At 37.8% G+C, this 26,494-nt stretch overlaps 1 protein-coding gene across 1 annotated transcript in view; it reads right to left on the bottom strand.

Moving 5' to 3' along the window:
- bmp6 (bone morphogenetic protein 6) overlaps nucleotides 1–25,710 on the bottom strand; it is a 67,755-nt gene extending 42,045 nt beyond the window's left edge. Inside the window, exon 1 of the mRNA XM_079806808.1 lies at nucleotides 24,641–25,710. Coding sequence (XP_079662934.1) covers nucleotides 24,641–25,016 — 376 coding nt within the window. The 5' untranslated portion in view covers nucleotides 25,017–25,710. The remainder of the gene's footprint in view (nucleotides 1–24,640) is intronic.
- Between the last annotated feature and the right edge of the window lie 784 nt (nucleotides 25,711–26,494).

The raw sequence follows: 26,494 nt of genomic DNA, 5'->3' as shown, positions 1-26,494 counted from the left end.
TGAGAGAGGCCCAAAGATCTCTGAAGGTTTCTCTGCAGTTCTTTGTCATCTACTGGATAATATTATACCTTAATCTTGTAGTAATTCTGCAGGATGTCCAGTTCATTGGAGCCATACAGACTTAGAACCCTGATAAGCTTCAACAACTTTTTTGCAAAATCTCTTCAGAAATCTCATTCCTTTGTGGCATGATCCACCTGACTTTAAAATTGCTGTGCTGTCAAATTCACATTGATTATATGGGCAAAAGGCAGACACCTGAATATTAAATAACTGAAACCTTGAAAGACTAGAATGAATGTATACTAGTCCACAATAAAATCTGACCAGATACAATGCTAAAAACTTGCTCACAGCATTGTATCCTAATAACAGACCACAATACACATGGTAAAATGTAATGGCTTAAACTTGGAAACCTACACCAACATAAAACACCATCAAGGTAACACAACATGCAAAAAGAATACAATGACCCTTAACTAAACAGGGATGTATTTTCCGAAAGCATTGTTAACCAACTAAGTCTGTAGTTACCAACACAGGAAACAAAAACAGCGAAGTAGTCCTCAGATACCACATTTTCAACTAAATTACTGATCTGCCCGCATTGTCCCTATATGATAATTGAAATGAGACGGATAACATCACGTTTTCTCCAGAGCGGCTGTGCAGCCGAATCAAATTCTGCTGCATTATTTTCCTGTCTAACACTGTGAAGCTGCTTTAAAACAATCAGCATTTTAAAAAGCGCTATAAAAATAAAGGTGACTTGACTTGACTAAGCACCTCTGAATGGAACAAACGTAACATAAAACATGCCAATACACAGAACATAATTAAAATTGAATAAATTTCATTACAAATTTGAATTGTTAAAAATGCATTCATGTGTCTTTTGTTGAAAGTATTAACATTTGTTACAGTGTAAAATTGATAAGTTGATAAAGGGTCTGGGATAAAGCTCTGTGTTGTTCTAATTAGGGCTGATTCTCCATTTCCACCTGTATAACATCTGTTTCTTTCCTTCTGTGCTATTGTCATTAGCCCACACAGGACAAAAAGGAGTGGGCTGTGACCTACAGAGAAGCTATGGAAAAACTTCAAAACATGCAGAAGTGAGACAGAGAAACAGACACCTGAAAAGAGAGAGACAGACATAAATGTTCTTTTTCTTTTGCCAATCACCGTGGCATACGGCATACGGCTGCATGTACTGGGCAGTCAGGCTTCATTGTGGTCCGTGGTCACATGCGAGTCGCACTTTAAATGTTTTCCATCACATCCTCTGAAGTAGTCCGGTGGTCATTTGCATTTGATTCACTGACCACATCTTTACTTTTTTCTCCCTGCCCTCAACCACTAAGAAAAACAACAACAATGCAATTCCTCCAAGACCAAAGGGGGCGCTACACTGATGTCAATCCTTCACATAATTTTGACCTATATTCCAGAGTTGTTGCACTATAAAGTATCCAGGAGATGCTATGGGAAATTTGACTGTGTAAGTTTAAAGCTGGTTGAACACATTTCTCAAACCGGTATCTAAGGTGGCCAGAATTTTACATAAAAATACAGTGACAATGTTACTAGCATTACTGGACAGTGGCGGTATATTTAACAGTTCATGTCTTTTTAAAAAATATAATGTAGTCTAAACCAACTTAAGTGAATGTGGAGAGGGAGAAATGAGTTGTTGTTGTAAATGACCCGTTAAAGTTTATTACTATAAACTGTATACTGATAATAATACAGCTGTTAAGCCACATTATCACTAAAACTAATCATGCTGATCTTAACAAATGTGATGGTTTTCAATGTATACAATAAACTGTATAATGTACCTTTTCAATGTATATAAGCATCCACTTTATACATGCAGTACTTTGGTGCAAAACAAGTCACTACCAACAAGTTTCTGTTAAGGATTAAGGCATAATTTATGTCTAAAGCTTTTTAATTATTCTGTCCAATCCAAAATCGTTCACCACAAATTTGTGAGAAAAAAAAAGTTGAGTGTACACAAAGCCTGCAATTATTCCCTGCGTCTTTGCAGCACATGAAACATTCAGACGCAGATGATTTGAAAGCTGTCTCCTTCAGTTTAACCAATAAAAATGTGCTGTGAAGCCAGGCATGTGAAGAATCCATCTGTGTTTATGTAATTATCTTCAGAATCCCCGTTCACATTCTCTTCCCCCACAATCTAATTGTTTCAACTTCTGTAATGAAAAGCTACTGCGACTTGCTTGTCATCTGTACGACTGCACTTGTTTTTGACACTCTTAAAAAAGTGAATGACAATTTATAACGCTCAACCAAACCCACCAAAACTCTTTTAACCAAACTGCTTATAACCCTGGGTTATAAAGCCTACTCCAGAACAGAGTTAACACTGCATTGTGGTGTCACCATACAATATGAAATGTTGTGCTACAATTTAAGTCGTTTAGCAACAGAAAACCAATCATATATTGGCTCATTGCTTTTCTCATGAATTAAATACTCATAAGATCTTCTGAGGAGAATTGGATATAAAAGTTAGAAATCTCAGTGATGTTAAATGTTCTTGTTTTTATTTCATATTTATGGGTCTGTCTTTTGTTTTAGAAGACTTAAGTCCACCAAAGTGGATTTATGTTGTGTCATTTTCATAGATAGACAGACAGACATTTACACAGACTTTTAATATATTTTTTTGTCTTTTTACCATTATGAGATCATGTGTGAACATGAGCTGTTGAGAACTACCAGTAAATCAGTTCTGGCAAATTTTGGGATGGGAAGTTGTAACATTTCCAGCATTGGCTCATTGGAAAACCGTGCCTCCACCTACATTTTTGCAAATCTCCAAAAACATATGCAGTTCCCAGCTGAAATTAACACTAGAGGCAGTAAAACACCGACAACTTTTATTAATTTTTACACAAGTTATGATTACAGGGGCATATTAGGCCTATTGATTAATAAAGACTTGTAGCATTAACTTTTTAGCGTGACTCACTGGACATTTCATTTCCGAATGCCGTACAACAACCAATGTAATAAAATTACAGTAATCTAAAGTGATTTTAGCACCACTGCACATACCACCATGAAAGTGCCATGAAATGTCCAAGAAACAACATAATATTTTGCAGAAATGTTGCCACAGGCAAGTTTTTCCATCGATCCTGGATTTATTAGCATGTACAAAGTTAGAACATGCTGACATATTTGGGATAATGAAAGATCTGACAGAGACAACGCAGTTACTCTGCACTGTTTACAGTAACATCATTCACTCAGAAAGCCAAACTATTGTGTAATTTAGTTAATAATTTAGATGCAACTAAAGTGATTCTCCTCATTTGCGTGGATGACGAAAATGGCAAAACGCTTAAAAGTATTTTACAATGATTGACATCACAGAGTTTTCCAGGATTTTGGCATGAATATCTGAATGGTATCTTAATAATAAAAGATTGAAAGTCCCTGCTTGTGTGAACACCAGAGGTGCACATTTACCAAAAAATCAATCCAGCAATTTATGGAAATTTGCTGGGTTTAACGTCGCTAATTAAACAATTAAAACACTTGTTCAATTTCTTACGCAATGTCTTGTCCAAATGTTAACCCATGGGTTTACAGTGTTTAATCTCCTTTGCTGACTATCCTGAGCTGTGTTTTGCATACAATGATGTAATGTTCTTCCCATTGTACATTGCATTGTTGGAAATATTAACTATCTAGTCACAACTGTTTTCCAAAACCATAGTTACTTTGTTGCACATCAACCGTTCAAACCAGCTTGGTTCGAAAATAGAATGGTTGTCAATGATGTCACTGCTAATTAATCAGATTGAGATTGAATTAATGTCAAATTGTTGCTGTAAATAACAAATAATTACTACTTTATCTACTATTTTTGTTCTTCGTTGTTTTGTATTATCTGAAGATCCTAAGTTTGTTCGAATCATACTCCGGGGTTAACATATGCACACTCTTCAAAAATGGCGCTTCCATTCTCTTGACAAACTAAAAGACTTAGAATTAAATTTGTAAATATATGGAATGAAAAATGTAGGTTGTACTGCATGTTAGCTTACTCTTTTCTCATGAGTATGATCTATGTAAAGGGGTCATGAACTGAGAATTAAAATTTTCCTTGATATTTTGACAGTTAAGAGGATGTTATACTATAAAAATTTCCTGTATGTTTCAAAACTCAAAATTTCCTTGATATTCCAAAAACAGCTTATGTATTTATTACGATGCTTTTGCAGAAGAAAATCAACCCCAACATCTACATAACCGCATCTTTGGCACCGCCCATTAACATTATCTTCCAAAGGATCTTAATGCGAAAGGACTATTTGGTATTTCAGTCACAATCTCGGGGGAGGCTTTGCAAACATGATATGGATCCATCAGCAACACCACAAACATGTAAGTAACCATGTTTATTAAAATGTCTGATCTGTGATCAGTGATTTCTGATGTGTAATTATTCAAGTTCAGACATATTTTGTTTGTCTCAAAATGATTCAATACTGTTTAGGCATCAGTAAATCAAGCCAGTTACTAAACGATAAACTTCACATTGTTTCTCTTCTCTGTTGTTTAAATTGTGATTCAATTATATACAGAAAGCAATCAAAGAACGCTGAAGCTATCAATAAAAATGCACTAGTTAGCTAGACACTTGCCAAAACTCCCATTATGTAATCAATGATGCTGTAACACTGCACAATGAAGCTAGAAACTGTACACCGTGTTTGCATTGTTATTTATGGTGAAATAATTGCATTGCATTGCAATGATGAGATCACTACATGCACACTATCAACCTTTCATGTAATGGTAATAGATCTAAATATAATACTATAATCAACACTTTTCACGATTCGTTAATCTCGACAGCTGTAATAGTAAAAATTTAGTAAAAGTATTTGAGAGGGTTCCATTTGTAATACTTATTTCATAAGCAAATGATTATTTTAACACTGACAAGATATTATTTCATATCCAATCACAGCAGTGGACGTTTACACTGAAGTCTCACAGCAGACACGCCCCTTAAAGGTGGGGTAAGTGGTATTTCAAAACTGCTTTAGAAAAGTGTCTCGGACAGAGTACCAAAACAAACTTATAGCCAATCAGCAGTAAGGAGCGTGTCTAGTAATGACAGGGAGAAGAGAGCGCTCAGTGCACGTCATTATTCAAAAGACACGACACAGGACGGACATTAGCCGAGCGACGACATAAAGAGAGGGATGCCAGATAAAAAACAAACGTGGAAGATGTCTGTGGAACAAAAAAAAAGGCTTATGATCAGGCAAGAAGTATCAGCTCCCAAAGTGTGTCCGAAAAGTAAGATAATATACTCCTAATATATGTTTGTTTCCTTTGGTTCGATATAACCCTCTAATCTTGTCATAATTGTAATATGTTCGTTAGTTGGACTGTCATGCTCATGCTATCGAGTTGTTCATGAGAACTGTGTTTGTGTTTTTGGGATGGAAGGGCTGACTTTTTCACTGAATATTCGACCTGGATTGCCATAGTAACACACATTGCTTTCACTTATTGATGACATCATACCTTTGGCCGGCTGGCACAGCAGATTCCGCCATAGTCGTTGCCTGGGTTACGTATGTGTGGGGTGGAGCTATCAAAATAGGGGCGTGTTTGTTTTGGTGATTTGAAATCAACATCGTTACCAGAAAGCACTTACCCAACCTTTAAAACAAAGAGTTCAAATCCGAAGACTAAAATCAGGATAGAAAATAGCCATTTATTTCTAAATTATGAAAATCATTTGATGTAAAAATCATATTAACATTATAAGTGCACCTCAGGAAACATGATAAAATATTTAAGTCCACATGTCATACTAACAAGAAACTATGCTTCTAACCACAAGTCAAGAGCTGTAGTTCCGATCACACAAATTTGTGAGCTGGTTTATTGGAACAATGGTTTCAAGAGACACAAAGCGTTGAACTATGGTGCTAATGATGCATTTGCAACCATAGTTTGCCAGTAATGATTTTGGGAAACTAATGCTTGGTTAATGAAATTCCAATAGTGTGTCCTTTTGGTGAACGTATTTGACCAAGTACAACATGTTCGTTTTTGTAACATCTTTGTTAATCCTGGAACAACATTCAAATCAACCAATCAGATTTGAGGGATACGTTTACAGTTTATGTTGAAGGGGTACTTCAGCGCTGGGAAGATGCATGTTTATTTAAACTGGGTCATTGTAAATGTATTTTTGTCTCATGTGGATGAAAGTCTACAACTCCCAGAAAACACTTCCTTCGCTGTCCTAGGAGGCCACTCCCAAAGCCAAGGCTACTGGTTATCACTTGCCCACCATGACACCCCACCGTGATTTTGATTTTCATACTAATACAATCATTTCGTTCAGTTAGAGAATAGACACTACAATTAAAAACTGAACGTGTCTTTTCAATAAAGTGTGAGTGAGCCGAACGAAAGTCATGGCAGACGCAGTAGGAGTCAGATTTCATTCATTACAAGAGCGAAGAGCTGAGCAGAGCTGAGGTAAGCATGGCAGTCATTCTCGGCGCGTGTCCAGTCTGGCACGGCAATTTTTATCAGATCATGCCTATGGAAGCTAAACTTTCATAGGAATTCATTGAAAAGTTGAAACACTCACTTTGCTCCTCACCGCTCCATTATTAATGCCCGAGCCGAGCGGCTGTGCGCATTTACATTCTGTGAGTGAGATAACATGCGGAACTAGCTCCTGTAGTCTCTAGCCTCTGGCCAAAAAATCCTCAGATGATGCAAAATGACGATATTTGCATCATCTGAGGATTTTTTCCAGAAATAAAATGCATAATTCTCTCGTCTCAGGGGGATATGCGGGGGGAAAGTACCATCATTTGAATATACTACCGGGTTTCTAATGATACAAAGCTTAATGCTAATCGCTGAAGTAACCCTTTAAGTTTAAGCTTACAACTAAGGTCAGGTGCTTCTACATCAGTATTATTCCCCAATAATTTCCCTCAGATTTTAGGGATATGTTATGTAAATATAGGGGTCTGGGATAGGACTACATTTTTGGACAGGAATGTCGTTCCAGGATCAACAAAATATGTTGATCCAGGAACATGTATTACTTGGTGAAATCACGGTGACTGTTTTGAAATATAGTAGGTAAATTAAGGCTGCCCAAAATTCTTGCTGGTCATAAGGTTTTGTATTCGGGCAGCTGGGAGATGGCAGGGGTTTGACACAGCATTCCCTGGGCATTTCCTACAACTCTGATCTTGGTCTCTGACCCACGCAAAGCATCAAAGGCGCCACTACAGGAGTCAGAGCCCTGAGCAGAGGTCAGCAAGAGGTGCAGTAGTTTATGGCAAACCATACATGAGATGGTCATAAAGATCCATTGGTTGATGTGAGCACTAGGAAAAAGATCACACTCACTCACACACTGTAGTTATAAAACGTACTATATTTTATGTTAAAAGTAATAATGTTCTTCCATTAAGAAAAACCTCATGATGAAATACAGCAAGTTGCTATATGCGGTTTATGAAGGAACATAAAGGAATGTTATAAATATATTGCATATATTGCAAATTGGCCTCCACTAACTGATCATAGTTAATTAAGATCGAATAAAACGGCTCTCAGGAATACTTGATTGGTCAATGACTGTTGTCCCAAGCAAGTGATTTCCAGTATAGCTGTGCTAGTTCCATGTCTCTTAAATCACTTCACACTCTCTTAATTCTCACATGATAAAATAATTTACACTCAATTCAATATTTCATGTCCATTTTTTTATTTGGCAAGTTGCCTTGTAATATTTTCTCTGCTTCACGTCAGGGACTGTCAGGTTTATTTTGCATTAAATCACCCTGTCAGTTTTATTTTGCGGTAGTGACCTTTAGGAAAATGTATTTTTATAGTATGTTGGACCAAATCTTCATTGGACTGCTCTAAAGTTTCATGCAGGAAGAAATTAAATCTGTCTGCATCGCAGGGTATTTAGAGAATAGCAGTAATTTGTGATAATTATGACTGTTAAAAGATCTCTCAAGACACTGTGAGACATCAGATAAGCGGATCGTCTCCATAGTGAATGGCCGCAGTCAGATGGCCATACCTGCGTGTCAGTAGGAGAATTATACAGAACAGAGAGGAATTGTGTGTGTGTGTGTGTGTGAGTGAGAGAGAGAGAGAGAGAGAGAGAGAGAGAGAGAGAGAGAGAGAGAGAGAGAGAGAGAGAGAGAGAGAGAGAGAGAGAGAGAGAGAGAGAGAGAGAGAGAGAGAGAGAGAGAGAGAGAGAGAGAGAGAGAGAGAGTGTTCAACAGTTCAGGCACAAAGTCAGGTTAACTTGCTTTGCGTAGGAGAATTGTTTACTTTATGCTCTGCATATGTGTGGGGCAACAGGCTAATAGACATTACAAGAGTCAGCTGTTCTGTCTTTAGCAGGCGTAAAACAAATCCATTTTCACTTGAGTGCCGACACAAGCCAACGACCTGTCAACAAATATTATAATGTCTTTTTTTGTATGAGGAAATTCCATAAAATGGAGGAAATGGTCTGGAAAATAAACAGTCCCATTCTTTCCTTCTTTTCTGCATATAGAAACATTAATAAAGGCATAATCCATGAGAACAGCTGACAAAACATTTTGGGATAGACTAATGGTACTCTGTGCTTTGGCAACCTCAAAAAAGGAGATATTCGCATAGTGTTACTAGAGCGCAGGCCTCAAAAAACTCACAGTCTAAGAATGACACAACAAAGATGCTTGGACTTATTTTCTTGTAGATACATAATGTTATCAAAACATAAATAAATTATGTCCAATTTTTAGTTTTAGATAGCCAGTTGGGAAGAAATTGGCAGGACCGTGCAGAGAGTTCTTCAGGGGCAGGGGCTCAAATGTAAAAAAGGGGCAATATGTAAAAAAAAAAATAAAAAAAAAAAAAATATATATATATATATATATATATATATATATATATATATATATATATATATATATATATATATATATATATATATATATATATATATATATATATATATATATATATATATATATATATATATATATATATATATATCCTTATGCTCATCAAGCCTGCATTTATTTAATCAAAAATACAGAAAAAAACAGTAGCCTAATATTGTGAAATTTTATTACATTATGTTCTTTTTAACTTTTTATTAATCAAAGAATCTTGAAAATAGTATCACAGTTTCCATCATTGACATTAAATCCTCATATTAGAATGATTTCTGAATGATCATGAGACACTGAAGAGTGGAGTAATGATGCTGAAAATCCAGCTGTGATCACAGGAATAAATTATATTTTAAATACCATATTGCTGTTTTTTATCAAATAAATGCAGGCTTGATGAACATAAGAGACTTTCATAATTCTGCATAATATTCAAAAATGGTAATATAATAAAGTCCTTTCACGTATCTTCACATAATAGGCCTGTATGCCGGTGGCACTTGGTTTTTGTTAACTTTGATAGTTTCATGAAATGGTAAACGGTGCATCAATATACATAAATACAAGTGAATTTAACACTTAACTTACCATTAATGCGACGTTTGCTGCTGCTGCTGCTGTGGTGTTGTGCAGGGATTTGTTTGTTAAAATCCATTTTGTCAGTGATGCAATTTATAAAATGAGACAAACCGCAGGAAATCGTTCCACAAACGTTAGTTTGTCTGTCCATGTAATTTTCAACCGATTTATGAATAAGAACAGAAAATTACTGCTGCACTTCACATCGCCCAATGGAATTTGAACTTGCTTTGCCAGATCACGATTGGTTGGTGTATATACATGACAAACGGGCATTGGTGAATTGTGTAATACTTTAAAATATATAATATATAGATTTGTAATTAAATCAACACATTAGCTCTGATTATGGATGAAAAAAAATATTGGTTTACTTTTTTTCCCGTAAGGCCACACACTCTCTGAAAGGGCCATATTTAGCTCGAGAGCCGCTTCCGAACAGAGGAAAATCAGCTGTCAATCAAAACGCACGCGATCCATAGCAACGCGTTATGGTAACGCCTCAACAGAAATTGTCCTACTTTTGAGCCGTTCGTTACTATTGTATACATTGTCATGTTATAATAATCACATTTATTTAGTTTTGTTGACCACGATATTATCATTGATTATCATTTGTCTGAGAGGGGCACTTTTGATTCATTTTGAAAAAGGGCAGGGGCTCGAGCACCCAAAGCCCCCCCCTCTGCACGTGCCTGGAAATTGGGATAATTAAGAAACTATTTATTGTAAGAGAATTACATAAAAAATGGAGAACAATAGTTGTATTGTTATCCATTATAATTTGTTCTTATCTTGAGCGGAATAGGCTACAGTATAAATATAAAGTGTTTTATTACAATTGGACATTTAATTGGAGATTTCATTTCAGATTTATAGAGCTAAAATCATTTCAACCACAGGTTTGGTTCTCATTAAAGTAAAACAAATACAAATTAAACTAGATTTCTACATTTTCTGTATGAAAACTGTGTGTGGTGTTTGTGGTACAGTGGTAGCTACAATTAAATGAAATGTAATGTTTTCATAACAATGTAATACTTTTTTTGTGCTAATTTCATTCTGTGTTAGATGTTTTTTGCACTACTTTGAAGAAGCTTGTAAGTATATTGTCACGGTCTTACCGTGTTATTTTCTTTTGGTTTAGTTTTGCTTTCTGTCAGTTATCCGTCACTGTCCGTCAGTGATTGTGATATTGTGAACACCTGGTCTGGATGGGCTGTGGGTATTTAAGTGTCTGTTAAATAACCAGTGGTGGTGTGGGGATGTTCGATGCTCTTTGTTCTTTTCTTGCGTTTTGCAGGAATGGGCACGTGGCAGGCAGGTGCCCTTGGATTAGAACACCACCATCATGAGATTCTTGTTTGTTCCGTCTACCTCGTGGCCATGGTTGGACTGGTCGCGTTTGAATGTTTTCTTTATCCTTCATTTCATTATGTTTCCCTTACGACCCTGTAATAAATACATATTTTGTAACCGTATCTATTTTGTGATCACCCTTTTTTTGTTGCAATTTCGAGCCGAACTGTAGCTAAATAGTTTATTATAGCCAAGCTGCCATGTTAGAGCAAGTCATAGACATGCTTCTACAAGTCAGTGGCAAGCAGGTCGAGTCCGAGAGCCGTGGGAACGGAGTGAGCCACACTGGTTAGACTCAAGACCACATTGGTTACTGAAGGATAAAAAGGAGCAGTGATGACAGTGAAGAACGAGAGAGGACCAGGCCTGGATTTTATGTTGTTGATTTATTGTGTTTATATAAGTCAGTCGTCTATGAGTGATTAATGATTAAAACTTTACGTTGAGTGTTCGCCGGTTCCCGCCTCCTTCTTCCCTGAACTTTAAACATTGTTACATTGGTGCTGAAACCTGGGAGGAAGGAGGGGCGCACTGTCATAGAAAAGGAAATCCACGGTGCCATCAAGCTGAGCAGAGTCTGCCGCCATGGACACTCGAGGCAGTGGGCTGGAGAGACTTTCCGGGGTAATGGGCGAACTCGCTGCCATCCGCCTTGGTTGTGGAGGGTGCAGCTGCCGACCAAGAGGGAGCAGAGGGGTCGCCGCCGTTTGCCTGAGGCTGGGGCCTGCTTCCAGAGCAGGGAACGGGGGACTCGCTGCCGGCTGCCTGAAGCCAGAAGAGCCATCATCGTCCACCAGGCGTCAGAGGAGTTCGAGGGTCGTCCACCGAGGGGTATCCTGCACCACTGCCAGGGATCGCAGAGGAGTTCACCCAGCTGGAGGAGGACCGGATGACAGTGTGTTTTAGGAACCGGACCAATATTTTTTTTCCCTCTTTCCCCTCTGCCCCTCCTCATCCTTCCATCTCCTTTTCTCTCGCCTCGTCTGTCTATACCCCCAGGTTCTGCGGCCAGCATGAGGGAGTAGAGCGCATTCTCATGTGTGCCCCCAGAACTGCGAAGGGCAACGAGGGTATGTGGCAAGCAGGGCGGGGGCCGAGAGCCGTGGGAACGGAGTGAGGCCGGTGGCATGAGTGCTAATGTGCGTCACCTGCATGCCACACTGCTATCAAGTCTCATAGAGGAGCTCCAGAAGGATAAAAAGAAGGAGTGACGACACTGAAGAACGAGAGAGGACCAGCCCTGGATTTTATGTTGTTGATTAATTATGTTTATATGCGACAGTCGCCTGTGAGGGGCTGCCGCTTTACTTTCATTTTGTTGTTTGTTTATTTTGTGATTAAAACTTATGTTGGCCATTTGCCGGGTCCTGCCTTCGTCTACCTGAACTTTAAACATTGTTACATTGTCATATTAAGATTTTAAACGTAACTGTAATATTTGAAAGATTTTTTGAATGTCCAAATATTTTTTTTTTTTACTGCAGCACTGGTTTTATCATCTGGCAGGTAAAAAATTAAGACTTATTACTGGTCATTTTGGCACCCTAGGTGGTGATTTTCTCCATCAGTTAGGGGGTCGGAATGCCTAATTTGGTGCATGCTTGGTACAGATGAGATATACCTGTGGTGTCTATTGAGGTATTGTGTGCAGTGTCTCCAGCAACTGTGGCTACCTGTGTGTCTGTGTGAGCATGCCAAGCAGAGAGACCTGTTAGAGCCATCTGTGTGTGCTGCAGCAGGTGTGTGTGAGCTCAGGGCTGGCCAGAGACACAGATTTAGAGGAGGAAGTCTGTGTCAGACAGCATAGATGAATCTCCCCTAAGGGATCTGATAAATAAGGAAAAAATATCTTTGAAAAAGGAAACGCAGCTGTTTCCAAAGGAGAAGTCAAAATATCGGTGGCTTGCATTCCAGAGCAGAAAGTACAACAGCCAAAGTCTCTCTCTCTCTCTCTCTCTCTCTCTCTTTGTCGCTATGTGTATCCTCTGACATCCACCTCCATAGATTTCTTCCTCCTGGAAACTCTAGGTAGGACAGATTCTAAGTGTAACCAATAACCAATCTCATGGTCAATAAACCCTTTCACACATCACAACTAAATTTTAAATGAGCCTCCCAGTATGAGTTTTTTGAGGTGACCATTATTTTTGAATGTTTCACCTTATTATTTCCATGGCATCAAGTTTATCACGTGACACACGGCAGCCACAATAGAGTGAAACACTACCACTTTTTCAGCTGTATTGGTTCCAAAAGTGTTTTTTCTATAAATTTTTCTCATAGGGATTTCAAAAAAGTCTTTATTAAAACTGTATTTGCCATGAACCAAACCAACTAAAGAACTACAATACCATGAAACATTGCAAACACCATAGTGAAATAATAAATAAAACTAGGCCTATTCATTTAAAAAAAATTGATTATACATATAAAAACAATATATTTTAAGTTTATTGCATTGCATTGCATTGCTTGTTCTGACTCTCTTATTGGTGGATTTTTTTGTTGAGCAGCATCATGGGTAATGTAGTTTTTTCCTCAAAAATTCCACTGTAAAAACACTATTTTAAAATGAAGTTGAAATAATGTGGACTGACGGCTTCAACAGAAGCAAATACTATTAATTAACAATTTCGTTACCTGCACAGAACGCGCACACGGTACACACATAGCTCAATATTTCTAAAGGCCAAAGTATACTTTTTTTTTTTTACAAAGATCTTTCAAAGTATAGGCCTACGCTATTTGATGTGTGCATGTACACAGGTTGTCGACGTATACACATTACGACAACTTGCATTACCCCTTCTGGTCTACAAGAGAGGGCAATCTCGTCAAATCTACGTAGCCATCCATTGTTGTTGTAGCTTGTACGCTTTTCTATCTTGTTAATTCAGTTTTCTCTTTGACTACCTTGTGAATCGACAGCCCAGCGGCACTGTTGCCACCTTGTGGACAAACTAATTCGAGCCAAAAAATGTGCATGTGTGACCTGCACGTAGATTACGCAATTAGAAAAATCGTGCTGCAAGCGTAAAGTACGAATGACAAACTTCATGTCACGCGCAATGTATGAAGACCCTGTGAAGTATATTTTGAAAGTCTGTGCAGTCAACTGTGCTTGTATGCTAACTGTTTGCATAAATACTTAACATGCTTTTTGTATGCACTCTGATTGTTATTAAAAGTTCTGACAATGTAACCTCTTTAGATGACTGATTCAGCACACCACGAAACACTTCATTGTGCTACTGACCATTAAATGAACACCCATTCATTGCTGCCTGAAGAAAGCATTGGAGCCATAAATCTAGAGCGCTCACGCATTTCCTATTCACTTGTGGAGGGCACTGGGTGACATTCCACCATGGGTGGAGAGTGTGTTTATAATGTCAGTGAGGGATCAGTTTCTTCCAGAATTGGGTTGATTCGTTTAAAAATACAGGAACTAAATCATTTTAAAACGCCCCTATCTATTATGCTATTTTAATGGTTATCCTTCTTTGGAAGTTTCCTACATTAGATTTACATGCATCCAAGGTCAAAAAACACATTTGCACATCACTTCATTTCTCAAAGAGTCTGAAAACGGTAGGTTCAGAGATTCATGCAGCGTCCAAAATCAAAATTCTTCCCTACTATATAATATGCAAAAAACAGTACGAATTCATAGTATTTTGAAAAACAAAAGGCGAAAAGTACCCGGATGACCTACTACTTCCTGCGAGATTCTGAAGTGTGCATACGATGGACACTTTACTATCCCATGAGGCCATGGGAGAATATTTATGAATGAAGGTGAAGCAACGCAACTGACGCTGGTAGGTCACATGATAACGACAACATGGCGTATGTAGTACATCCGGATTACATTCATGCTACACTCTTTACACTCACTTTTTTAACGGTTGCAAAGTCAAATTTACGTTCATATTCAAATGTAGTACCTACTCACATAGTACGCAATTTCGGATGCAGTGTCAGTCTTTCTAAACCCCTCCTTTCCGCGAGCCTACTGTTTGGTCAGATGGTCCAGTCTGTTGTAATTGGTCCACAGCTTACAGCATGTTTCAGTTCCAAAGGTTTTTTTACAGCATGTTTTAGCTCTAGAGGCTTCCTATACACAGTGATACGAACAGTAACGGTGATGCCAAGTGATGCCCCCCCCCCCCCCCCCCCCCTTTTGAAGTGCATGTAAAATGGATTTGGAGCATTATATATGTATGTAACAGGAAGTCTTAATTTCAGTTTAGTTTTCACTTGCTTTAAATTAAATATGACATCTACTCTGACTAATATAATTCTATTACATAATATCATATGGTAACAAATGTTGCATACCTGTAGGTCTGAACCCAGTGGTGACAGCTCAGCTGTGACCTCATCTGGGGGTCAAAGGTTAACCAAGAGGATTGGCAGGGAGGTCACACTCTGCTGTCCAGACATCTCTGACTTTGTGCATAAGCATTTCACTTTCAAGCACAGACTTGGCTTTAAAAGTGTTTGACGTCAGGCCATCAGCCGCTATAGTGAAAAATACCACATTTGGTTAGGAGGAATAAGCAGGGGGTGACCCCTTATTTCTTCTGCGGTTAACTCCTCGGATGTTGGCGTGACACTTTTAAATGGCTAAATGGATGTGATTTATCCGACAAGTGATTTATCACACAATCAGATGTTGGTTCTGTGGTATCTTCTCACATCCCTATCCATCAGTTTAACAAACGCCCTCTTATCTGACAGATTCACAGCTAGAGGCAACAGCAAGGCAAGTTTTATTGTTCTGAGATCCTTATTCATTCCTCATTCAATATGATCCCTGATAACACAAGATGCTTCAGTCAAAGACAGCAGCTACCTGCAGAGAACGGCACATTCCTCAGGACTGATCGCAGGAACCGGTGGCCGTGGGGGCATGTCTGACGGCTATGGCGTGAGACGGAGAGATAGCATCGGGACTTCACAGCTAAGACTAAGGCTAAGAGGACGTTCCCTGAAAGAAGCTTATCTCCTGACCTCACGATCATCAACTTTAGCGCGCCTGTTTAACTGAGATTAAAACTTGCATTCTTTGTCAGATAATCACGGTCCAAAAATGTTTAGTTCACGAACGAGGGGATCTGGCCCCAGGCTAAGAGAGAAGAATTAAAACAAATTAAAACAAAAAAATGCAACAAAACTAAGAAACCAGTGAGGTTCATGTGACTGACAAAGTCTCTGCAAAATGCATACTGTGTGTGTGTGCGTGTGTGTGTTTTAAAGACAAGTATTGTAACTACAGTCTTCTTGGCCTTTATAAATAAACTGCTTAATGTCAACCTGAAATCAAAAGAGACCCTATTTACTTTAAAATGCACTTTCCCACATTTATCACGTCATGTTTTTCTGAAGGAGAAAACTGTTTGTCCTAGTAATCTTTCATCAAAATGCAATAACTTATTTTGCCTCAGAAATTTATTTTCATCTGACATTACCCCTCTGACATCACAACTCTTAAAGTGACCACACAAATCACGAATGATAAAAACAAATCCCATCTTTATATATATTTTTAATTTTGTTAAATATTCTGTTTTCTCAAAAACTACACATTAGCCTACATTACAGCAATAATGTTGATTTATAAAATGAAACAAGCAGTGGTGTGTGAGACGTTTCATACACTGAAAAAAAAAAAAAAGATTTTCAAAAGCCCTGTTTCCACTGAAATTACCCGGCACAATTTGTCCCAGGAACTGTAGCTGTCTGCGTTTCCATCGCGGTCTAAAGTACCATGAAGATTTGTCCGGTGATGTAGGATTGCAAGCAGCTTTCCAGTTCCCGCTAGAATTTGTCCTCCACAAGCTTAATAAAGTCTGAACCACATTGTCGTATTTTTTTAAACTTCATTGTTGATTCGAATAGCAAACAACTCTTACTGCATGCACCACAGACTTTTAAAAATGGTGGCTGAAATAAAATGCCTCGTGGAGTCAACCAATCAAAATGCTGTGTGAAGCCAAACAATCAGCATGTTCAGTTGCCCAAGTCTCACTCATGAAAGTTCCTGAACTTTGAAAAAGTACTAAGAAATATTTACCCGGAACTTCATTTAGACCCTGGTTTCTGCAGTCGAAACACACCAAATACCACCCCAAAGTCTCTATAGTTCCTTTCAGTATTCAGTATTCCTTAATAAAATAAAAAACAGTAAAATGCTAACTCAGAATATTACCAAACCTGCAAAAATGAAATATGTTAAAGAATACAAATATACTTTATGTATTTAATCTCACTTTATTAACCAATGTCTTTGCTGCTGACCTTTGATGATCCAATTCAACCATATGAATAAGCAAAAATGACTTAAGTTAAACATCACATTTGTGTTTCTTGTTTTGTTTTGTTTTGTTTTTTGCTGAGGTAAGAGTAGGTATTGAACTTTCCTGCATATTCTTCTACAACCCAGAATGGCAGGACAGCTGAAAAAGGTTTGTTTGAGCTGCGCCCTCTACTGTACAGGTGTGGATTTATATTTCCTTCAGGCTAAGGCTTATTCATTTCAAGTAACGTAATGCATTACTTTACATAAAAAGTAACTAGTGATGCAATTAGTAAATTTTTTTAGGAAGAAACACTTTACATAAACCATTATCGCATATTGTAATGCATTACTTTTGAAAAGTAACTTTCCCCAACACTGCCCACAAAATTCAAATGATTATGAAGTCATTATTATAAATTTACAGTTGTGTAATTTTATAATTAATTGAAGGAGACGGTTTTGAAAACGCACTTGTTTTTTACGCACTTGCTTAATAATCTTCCATAGTGCAGCTTTAAAGTCAACGATGAAACACTGCACACAACCTTACTTCTGTTAAAGATGTATGGCTGTGAATAACGATATTCAAAAAGACAAACTATAGAGAGGGATTTGATCTATGTGGAATTGATTGGATGGGGGTGGACTCTATATGAAAGAAAAATATTAGAAGTCTTAGAACATTTTACAATGTGAAGTTATCATATTTTGATGGGTAGAAAAAAGTTCACCAATGAATTGTGCACATTAACAGCAGGTACATGCACTGAGAAAGTAAATAGGTCAGTGTTAATTTCATGATGACCTGGTAATTTGATAATGTTCTCAGCTACCATATTTGAGTCACTTTGGATGAAAGCTTTAGCTAAATGACTGAATATCATGACTACAGCTTCATATAACACAACATTAAATCCATCCCACAGACTTGCCGATTTTCCCTCAAAATCATTGCAAAAACGTCTGCAGATTTCATCTGTGCCTGGCCATTAGTCTCATTCGCTGTGTGTTTTCAACAGTTCTTATCAGTCTGCTGAGTCACCCATGAGAAAATCCCTTTCCTTTACGGAGCTAAAGCATAACTCAAATTCCTTCCTTAATTTCCATGTTAACGCCCGCATGCAGACTAGAAGTGATACAGCCCTCCTGTGTCTGTGAGCCACGGGCGGTCTTTCAGAAGGGGTCATCCATGTTGTGCATAACCTGCCAACATCAAACAATTCATTGATTGATTGCGGCAAACTAATTATGTGATAAAATGTGGGTTTAGAAACACATTGTGGTGCAAAACAAACAGCTCAGCCCAGATTTGAAGCTCAGGACACTGAAAGACGTTATTAAGAGCGGAAGAGCGAAATGAAAGCGCATTGTGAAATACAGGATTCATACAGTTATAAGAAGCCAGGATTGTCTAGACCTTGTTAAGCTCCCAAGAAACCCCCTAAAACTCTATGTGTGGGTCACTTTTACTACTTTACAGGCCTAAAGCGAAGCTTACCTGTGCTCTCCTGGGTGGCTGTTGACTTTGCTAAGTGGGGAAAAGACAGCTGGGCTCTAGTTAAGACGCGTGCCGTGGAAAAGAAATTAGTTTGAAATGCATATGTGTTTGTATGAGAGAATCATAGGAGGAAATGTGAGTGAACACAAAAGATCCAGGTGGAAAAAAAGCAATGGTGGACCAAAGGAGAGAAAACAGAAATGCTTTTTTCCCCAATGGATTTTCCCTGGATTACTGGAAGATCCCTCTTATCCAGAAAAAAAGACAAACACACAATATTACCAGTGCAAACAAGAGATGGGAGTTTCCTCAAAATTCTCTGTGCCAAGAAAAGCTTAGGGTATCCTCTACCCTTCTGTAAACAGAGCAAGACTGGTCTAGAAAAATTGGGATTGACATCAAGAACATTGGATGTTTCTGAATCTGCCCCAAAGATCACTCAAACGCAATACAGACAAACTCAAAGTTTGGCTTCAGTGGACACCTGCATGTAGCATGCGTCCATGTCAAGTCAAAGTCACATTTATTCATATAGCGCTTTATACAAGATTGCTTCAAAGCAGCTTTACCAACCCAATCTCATGCAATTCATACATATTTTACGAGGTGGCTAAATCGTACTTATTTGACGAGTTGCCCAATTCTTATGATTTTGATACGAATGACCAACCCCTAACCCTGCTCCTAAACCTACCCGTAACTGTGATTTAGACAAATCGTAGAAATTCATAGGTCATACAAATTCGTACGAATTAGCCACCTCGTACCAATACATACAAATGGGTTGTGGGATAGCGTTGGCTTTACAGTAATAAACAGGAAAATAATGCTTCAGTGACGCAAACAGAATTCAATTCTACTGTAAAAAAGCATAAAAAACAATAGTAAACAGTCATTATTCAGTTGAAATCAGTTCAGTGTTGATTCAGTTTGGTTCAATAACTGTGAAAAGTTAATCAATTATGGATGGAGTTCAATTCAGCTATAAAGCAGCTCTAGTGAAAACAGTGACATTGTCATTCAGCTCAGTTCAATTCAATAATTTCAGTGCATTCAAGTCAATAATATTGCTGAATATTATGTTTATTACATAACAACATCAATTAGGATACAAATTTAGTTTTTCTTGAGACATAGAGACCAGAAAAATTCTAAAATAAAAAAATAACAAAAATATACTAATCTAAATAACTCCCCATTTTTTAAGAAACCTGCCCTTGCACTTGTAGTGTACTTCAATTCTTAAAAGTGTATTTTTTTTGTCTGTACTTGCAGATAATGTAATATTAATAAAATAAAAGACACTTAAGTGTAGAGTAGACTTTCATGAGTATTTTTCATCACACTTAAAGGGATGGTTCACCCAAAAATGAAAATTATCCAATAATTTACTCACCCTCAAGCCATCCTAGGTGTATATGACATTCTTGTTTCAGACGAATATAAGTGAAATTACGAGTTATATTTAAAAAAATGTCCTGGCTAATCCTAGCATTATAATGGCAGTGAATGGCAGCCCGTCATGCATCGCGCCAGTTATGCTTTTTCCGTTAGTTGAATACAGAAGGCGGTCCTCCTAATATTTAAAACATGTTAAATATGGATATTTTCCATACAAAAACCCATCAATTTGCTTCAGAAGGCAAAATCATGGCTTAACATGGCTTCCAGTTCGACCTCGTCCACATTCGACACGGTGCCATCGAGTGTTAAAACGCGAAAGGCGAAGCTTGAATTTACGGGTATGTCCCTCTTTGGCTAATGTACTTTCAAGATGGAGGGGCAACATGGCGACCGGCATTCGAACCCCTCACCCGTATGTATTTTCAATGGCATATTATAAACTTACGAGAATACTTTATAACTTGAAAGAAGTAAATATACATTAATGAGCAGTTGAGCACATATATTTTTGAAAGAACTAAGTGTTTTTAGCTAAGAATAAACAAAAAAAGTTACACAGTGTAGCTTTAAATATAGTAACCTTTCGTGAATATTTTTATCACAATCAAGCAAACTTTTAAAGCCGCACTAGGTAACTTTTGCTCTCGGGCTCCTCCTACAGTTGTGAAACAGTATTGTCCTCTACTACTGTCGTAAACGGTCACTCTACATCAGGGGATGCATCGCACGTGCATTTGTTGACATGACAACTATGATAGCCCTGAACACTGCAGGAGTTCAAATTCAGGTGTTCTGCTTGCGTCGCGTGTGAAATGTCTTCATCCCAGGTACAGTGGCATATGTTTCAGCATGTCATATGAATACAATTTCATGGGTTTTATTTTTTTCAAACGCCAAATGATCGCGATGCTCACGTTTACAAGCCAGCGTCATTATAGTAGCCTAGTCTATTGGTTCCCGTTTTACGGAATCTATATGATACTTCAATTCAATGTTTGAGTGGTAGGTAATAACCATATATCGTCAATATTATAATATGAAGCTACCATAGATGAATCTGCAAATTCGAAAAATCGATTTGCATTAAAGCTTGAGGAAAGACAAATAAACCAATATCACAGACATGTTAGGTATCCTAAAATATGATTTTGTATGTATTACGTATTTACTTGCAAGAATGTAGCCCCTCCTCCTCCAGCTCACACCCGCGAGCAAACGCTGGCCCAATGTTGATCCTCGTCCTGCCTTTAATCCGATCACTTTCTCGTTTCCTCTTTTTGCTTTCCTCAGACAAAACCTTTGCTTTCTTATTTTTCTGTGCTGCTTCGGCCATGACTATAACATTCGGCAAACAAATGATTTGCGAGCGATTTTTTCACGCACGTCCGAATTTAAGGATGGTGGTGGAAGTGACGTATATGCCGTAAAGCAGTCTAATTTTGTAGTTCTTTTTGTTCTCGGGTTACTACCCGAAACCCGAAGTTTAAAAGTACGATTAAAAACGATACAGACCCCGTCAGGCTATGGCAGACGTGTCATTCAACCTATTGTAAGTCGATGTATCATCACAAGAGTTTTGAAAATATATTATGAAGGTTGAAAAGTTACCTAGTGCTGCTTTAAATGCTCTTCGAAAATATCAAACTAAAAGTTTTACTTCAAAGTACATTTTATATCATTGTGTTGTAATTATATTTTGTAGTGCTACACTGATTTTAATGTGTTGGTTAACATACTAACATGTAATGTTGTGTGTATTATCCAACATTACATTTGAAGTTAATTTATTTTAAACGTACTAAATAGCAACTTCATAATTACAAATGTGCAATTACAAATAAGCACACTGATACTTTTAAAATAAATTATTTCCTCAATAAGTATAGTACTTATTTTAAAAGTATGATAAAGTGTACTTCTTTTTCACAAGGGAGGGTACTAACTTGATTAAAGTGTATTTCCAAAAGCTTCTAAAAGCACAAAAAGCATAGTTAAACTATCATAAAAGTAGTCTGCATGGGGGCGCTATATTTCATGTTCTGAAGTCATACAACATTTGTACATACATACATTGTTCACTAAAAATCTTCCTGCCGCAGCTCTCAAATCGCACACTTGCCTTTATTCTAATAAATCAATTTTTAGTGTTGTGTCTGAGCTACATTGGAGAGGATATCTTTAAGTGAATAACAATTTAATTTTTTGGTCTGTTCCTTACAGAAAGCTATTGTAAAGCATCAGAAAACCATCAGAAAACAATATAGCGCATGAGTCACATGGACTGCATTTATGATGCTTTTTTTCTCATTTTTGGAGCTTGACAGCCCAAGGTCATTTCAGTGTATAAAAAAAAAGTGTACACATCCTGCCTAACATTGAGCTCCACGGAATAATGTGAGTCAATGAAGGTGATTAATTTGTGACAGAACTGACATTTTTTGGGTCAGAACGTCAGTAAGTTGTTGAATATTTATTTAATAATGGTGTACAACATACTGTTTCTCTTTGAGGCAGAATTCCTGACTACTCATGAAGCCACACCATAAAAAAGGAAATTTGCACTAGCCTACTGTTATACAGTCATAAGATGATTCACATAGGATGCACTGACCATCCAAATGTTTGTGACAAGCCTGGCTATTTCTGGATGAGTTGCAACACTGGTCAGTTTATCTATGCCAATATATACCAATGCTTCCTTTTTCTCCTATATATAGAGACTAGTCATAGGTGTTCTAGACAGATGACTGCAGTAAATGACCAGAGAAGAAATAGCACTTGAATCATAGGCAAGTCATCCAAAACAAATATGACTTACCTCGCAAGAGTCTAGAATAAAAAACATATTAAAATACTAATGCAAAATATCCATTGACACAAATGTGAAAAGCCACTTCAAGCCTGTCTCGGGTAACACACTGTGGTCAGTTGCAAGTTCCAAGCAGCACTATAAATGTGGCCAACACGTCAATCAATGACATATGTCCATCAAGTGTTCAACTGACTGCAGAAAACCGCTACCAGATCAAGAAAAACACATATATTGTCTTATAAAACAGACAGAAATTAGCTCTGATATGAACCCCAACCAACAACTAGAATGGCGCAACTCACACAAAAGCATCTCTGGCAACTGACCCAACAATTGGCCCATAGCTGCAGTGAGTAGAGCCAGAAGAGTTTTTTATTGTTATAATTAACTTAATTGGGCAACTCCTGGCCCCTGTAGAGGGAAGTTCACATAAACAAGTGAATCTTGGACGCAAATACTCCCTCCATTAATGAGGTCTGTGTTTACTGAAGCAAACCACACAGAATCCCTGAGCATAAACAGACTTGTGGTCTGACACTGTACTCAGGGTCACTATGCGCTTGATAGATGTCAGTTAAAAAAAGTGTTGAAGGGTGATATCTCGCAAAACCTTACAAAAAACTACTGATGAACACGATGGTACTCCAAGATACTTCACTTCCCATGGTATATGAGCAAAATATCAAAGTGCTTGACAATACACTTTAATGCATGTTTCAGGTAGTTAATTAGAGAACAAAAAATGAACTGCCTTAATCCTGAAAGCTACAGTAAACAATGCCACAGAAAAATCTGAACAAAATCAAACATTTTCACTCCAGGAGGCATAATAAAATAAACCATTTGCAATGATGGCCTGCACATTTGTTAAATATACGCTAATAGGAGGGATTCTATCATTTTTGGATTCATTAAAATATTTATTTTATAAAATGTATTTGCCTGGAAAAGATTTACAAACGCAGCGGCCACAAAAATTACTTATTTCACACTTAAAAATGTGTAAATGTCATTGCATTAGGTAATAATATTTCACAAAAATAAGTTTGCCTGGCTTTAAATGTTTAAAAAAGTAGATATCCTGCTCAAAATAAAGACATTTGTTCACTTAGACCCACACATGCCTGAATGCCATTGCACTAGAAATACACTTACAAAATACACTTTCTCTGAGACATTATTTATGACAATTTTTAGTGGATTTATAAAGTCAGTGGTCCTGAAATTCACTCAGGGGTCCAAGCAGAATAACTATAGGTGTAGCTCATGTAATAATCAATATATTTATTGTTTTAGCCTATATTTAGAAACCGTACAAACCTCTTTGCCATGTTTGGCTGAAAAGCACCATCTTAAAATATTACATTAAATAAATTAAGACATCTCGGCAGAACTGAAGTAGCCTACCTTTTAGTCAGGTGAATTCAGGTTGATTGGAACACTTTCTGCCATTGAGATGACTTGAAAAAAAGTGTCCCAATCACCCTGAATTCACCTATTTAAGTAATACATAAATGTCTGAGGAGAATTTGATTTTATAAAAAAAATAATTAATTAATCTGTAAAAACGTAATTGACTTCACAGATGCTTTTTGGGTTTGTAGTGAGACCCTTATCCGTGTGCATCGTTTCTGGCCAAATTAAAACAAGCGTTAAATTGGAAATGTAAAAGTTCAGCTTACCCAAATTGACAAAACTCATGACCATGTCCGCGTCGTGCAGGAACTCGGTGTCATGAAGTGAAGCTAAAGCGGGTCGCGTGGTGGTGAACAGTGATCTGTACTGATCCACGTCGCTCTTCTCTTCAGTGGACATGCTGTTGTACAGATCCAGCATAAAGAGGGGTGCTGAATTATATTTGCCGCTGTTCAGATGAGGTCTGGGTCTGTGGTTCAGTCCCAGTATGGACAGAATTTCTTTCTGCATCTCTCTCTTCTCCTGATTCCGTAACCTCCGATGTATGAAGTTGGGCTGAAGCTCAGAGCCGTCCAGTACAGAACTACCTGTCAAATAAGAGCCCCACAAGAAGCCCAGCAGAGCAAACCAGACGCTTGTCATCTTTACATCCAGTCTGATGATGATGATGATAAGGGTGCAATCACTTCTAAATATAAAATCACTTGTAAAACAATGTTCTGTCCTCTTCTCTTCTGCTTCACGCCATGGATCTTAGGTTCTTCAATGGTTCAGAAAAGAACTTATTTTCTTCTTATTAAGAACCATTTTGCCTGTATGATCCCCTGGAGATTAAAATGTCCTATGTTACATTATAGGATCTTCAGATCAGTGTGCTGGATTCCTTAAAGTACCAGTGCATAGATGGTTTTCTTAAGAACTACAGAATTTAAAAAAAAGAGTTATGTTTCCAATGGCATCAGGCTGTAAACCCGTCTCTGTTAAACTGTATTATCCTGTGCAAAGCAAATGCAGTTGTCCAGGAATTTTTTCAATTCGCAAATTCTCCATCAATTCTTCGGCGTGATACTGTCGCTCCGGGCAGAAGACAGCAGGAAACTTCTGTGCCGCCTCAAATGTGAAGTTATGTGTATAATTCAAAACGAGGAATAAAGAAAAAGTTATCCGTCACTTCCAATACAGTATTCCCATGCTATTACTATATATATTTTCTGTTCGGTTCTTTGGTTTAACCCTAGGCTAATCCCAACAGAGTTTGTAGAGTGGACAGCGCGTCTGTCTCAGAGGCTTTTAAATAACGGGGCTGAAGCAGGTAGACGCGTCTCGAGCCCGCCCCAGTGCTCGCGTCCAGAGGTGGAGCTTTTACAAGACAGTTTTAACATCCTCACACTCGTCTTTACGCACACGTCTACGTGTCTTCTTTTAAATATGACAATATCAGCTCTCAAGTCAGGTGTCTGTCTGCATACGAGCGACGCGACGCGGCCGTTACGCACCAGTTCTACTCAAAAGTGCAAGATTAATAACGCCATGCAGAAAAATCCATTCATTATAAGAGCAGCAGTTGCGTTTCGTGTTCGTGTTAAAATGGGAGCGTTTTAGTTTTGTCGCGCTCTCGGGAAAAAAAAAAAGTTAGTTTGTCGCCGTCTTAAAATAGTGACACAACCAGAGAGATAGCCACAAGACGCCAGTGCGCATCATGTGTAGCCTAACTGAACGCCTCCTATGTGTAGGCAATAGTTATAACGAAGACAGTTTGACCAAGTATAGCGTTCAAGTCCTAGAAGCGTTCTAGTTGTGTTGCGTCACGCTTTGTGCGCTTGAAGTGCACGCGTGCAGAGTATGACCTTATTTGACCGATATTCGCTTGATATATTGTGAGAGGATGCCATAAATCAAATAAGGCTTTAGGTAATCATCCAAGTAATTATTTTTAATAGTTATTTCAATAAATGTTACTACAAAATCCTATAATGTGCGCCATGTAAATCGAGCCATTTTATGGCCGAAGCATGACCCCTAACGACACAGAAAATTACCGCAAGACACTGACGAAAACAGAAAAAAGAACTAGGCTATGTTGTGTCATGGTACACTCTCTCTCACAAAAAAAAAGTACA

This window comes from Gobio gobio (assembly GCF_949357685.1).
Source record: "Gobio gobio genome assembly, chromosome: 23".
In the NCBI taxonomy this organism is placed as follows: domain Eukaryota; kingdom Metazoa; phylum Chordata; class Actinopteri; order Cypriniformes; family Gobionidae; genus Gobio; species Gobio gobio.
This window is presented reverse-complemented; position numbering and strand designations above follow the sequence as displayed.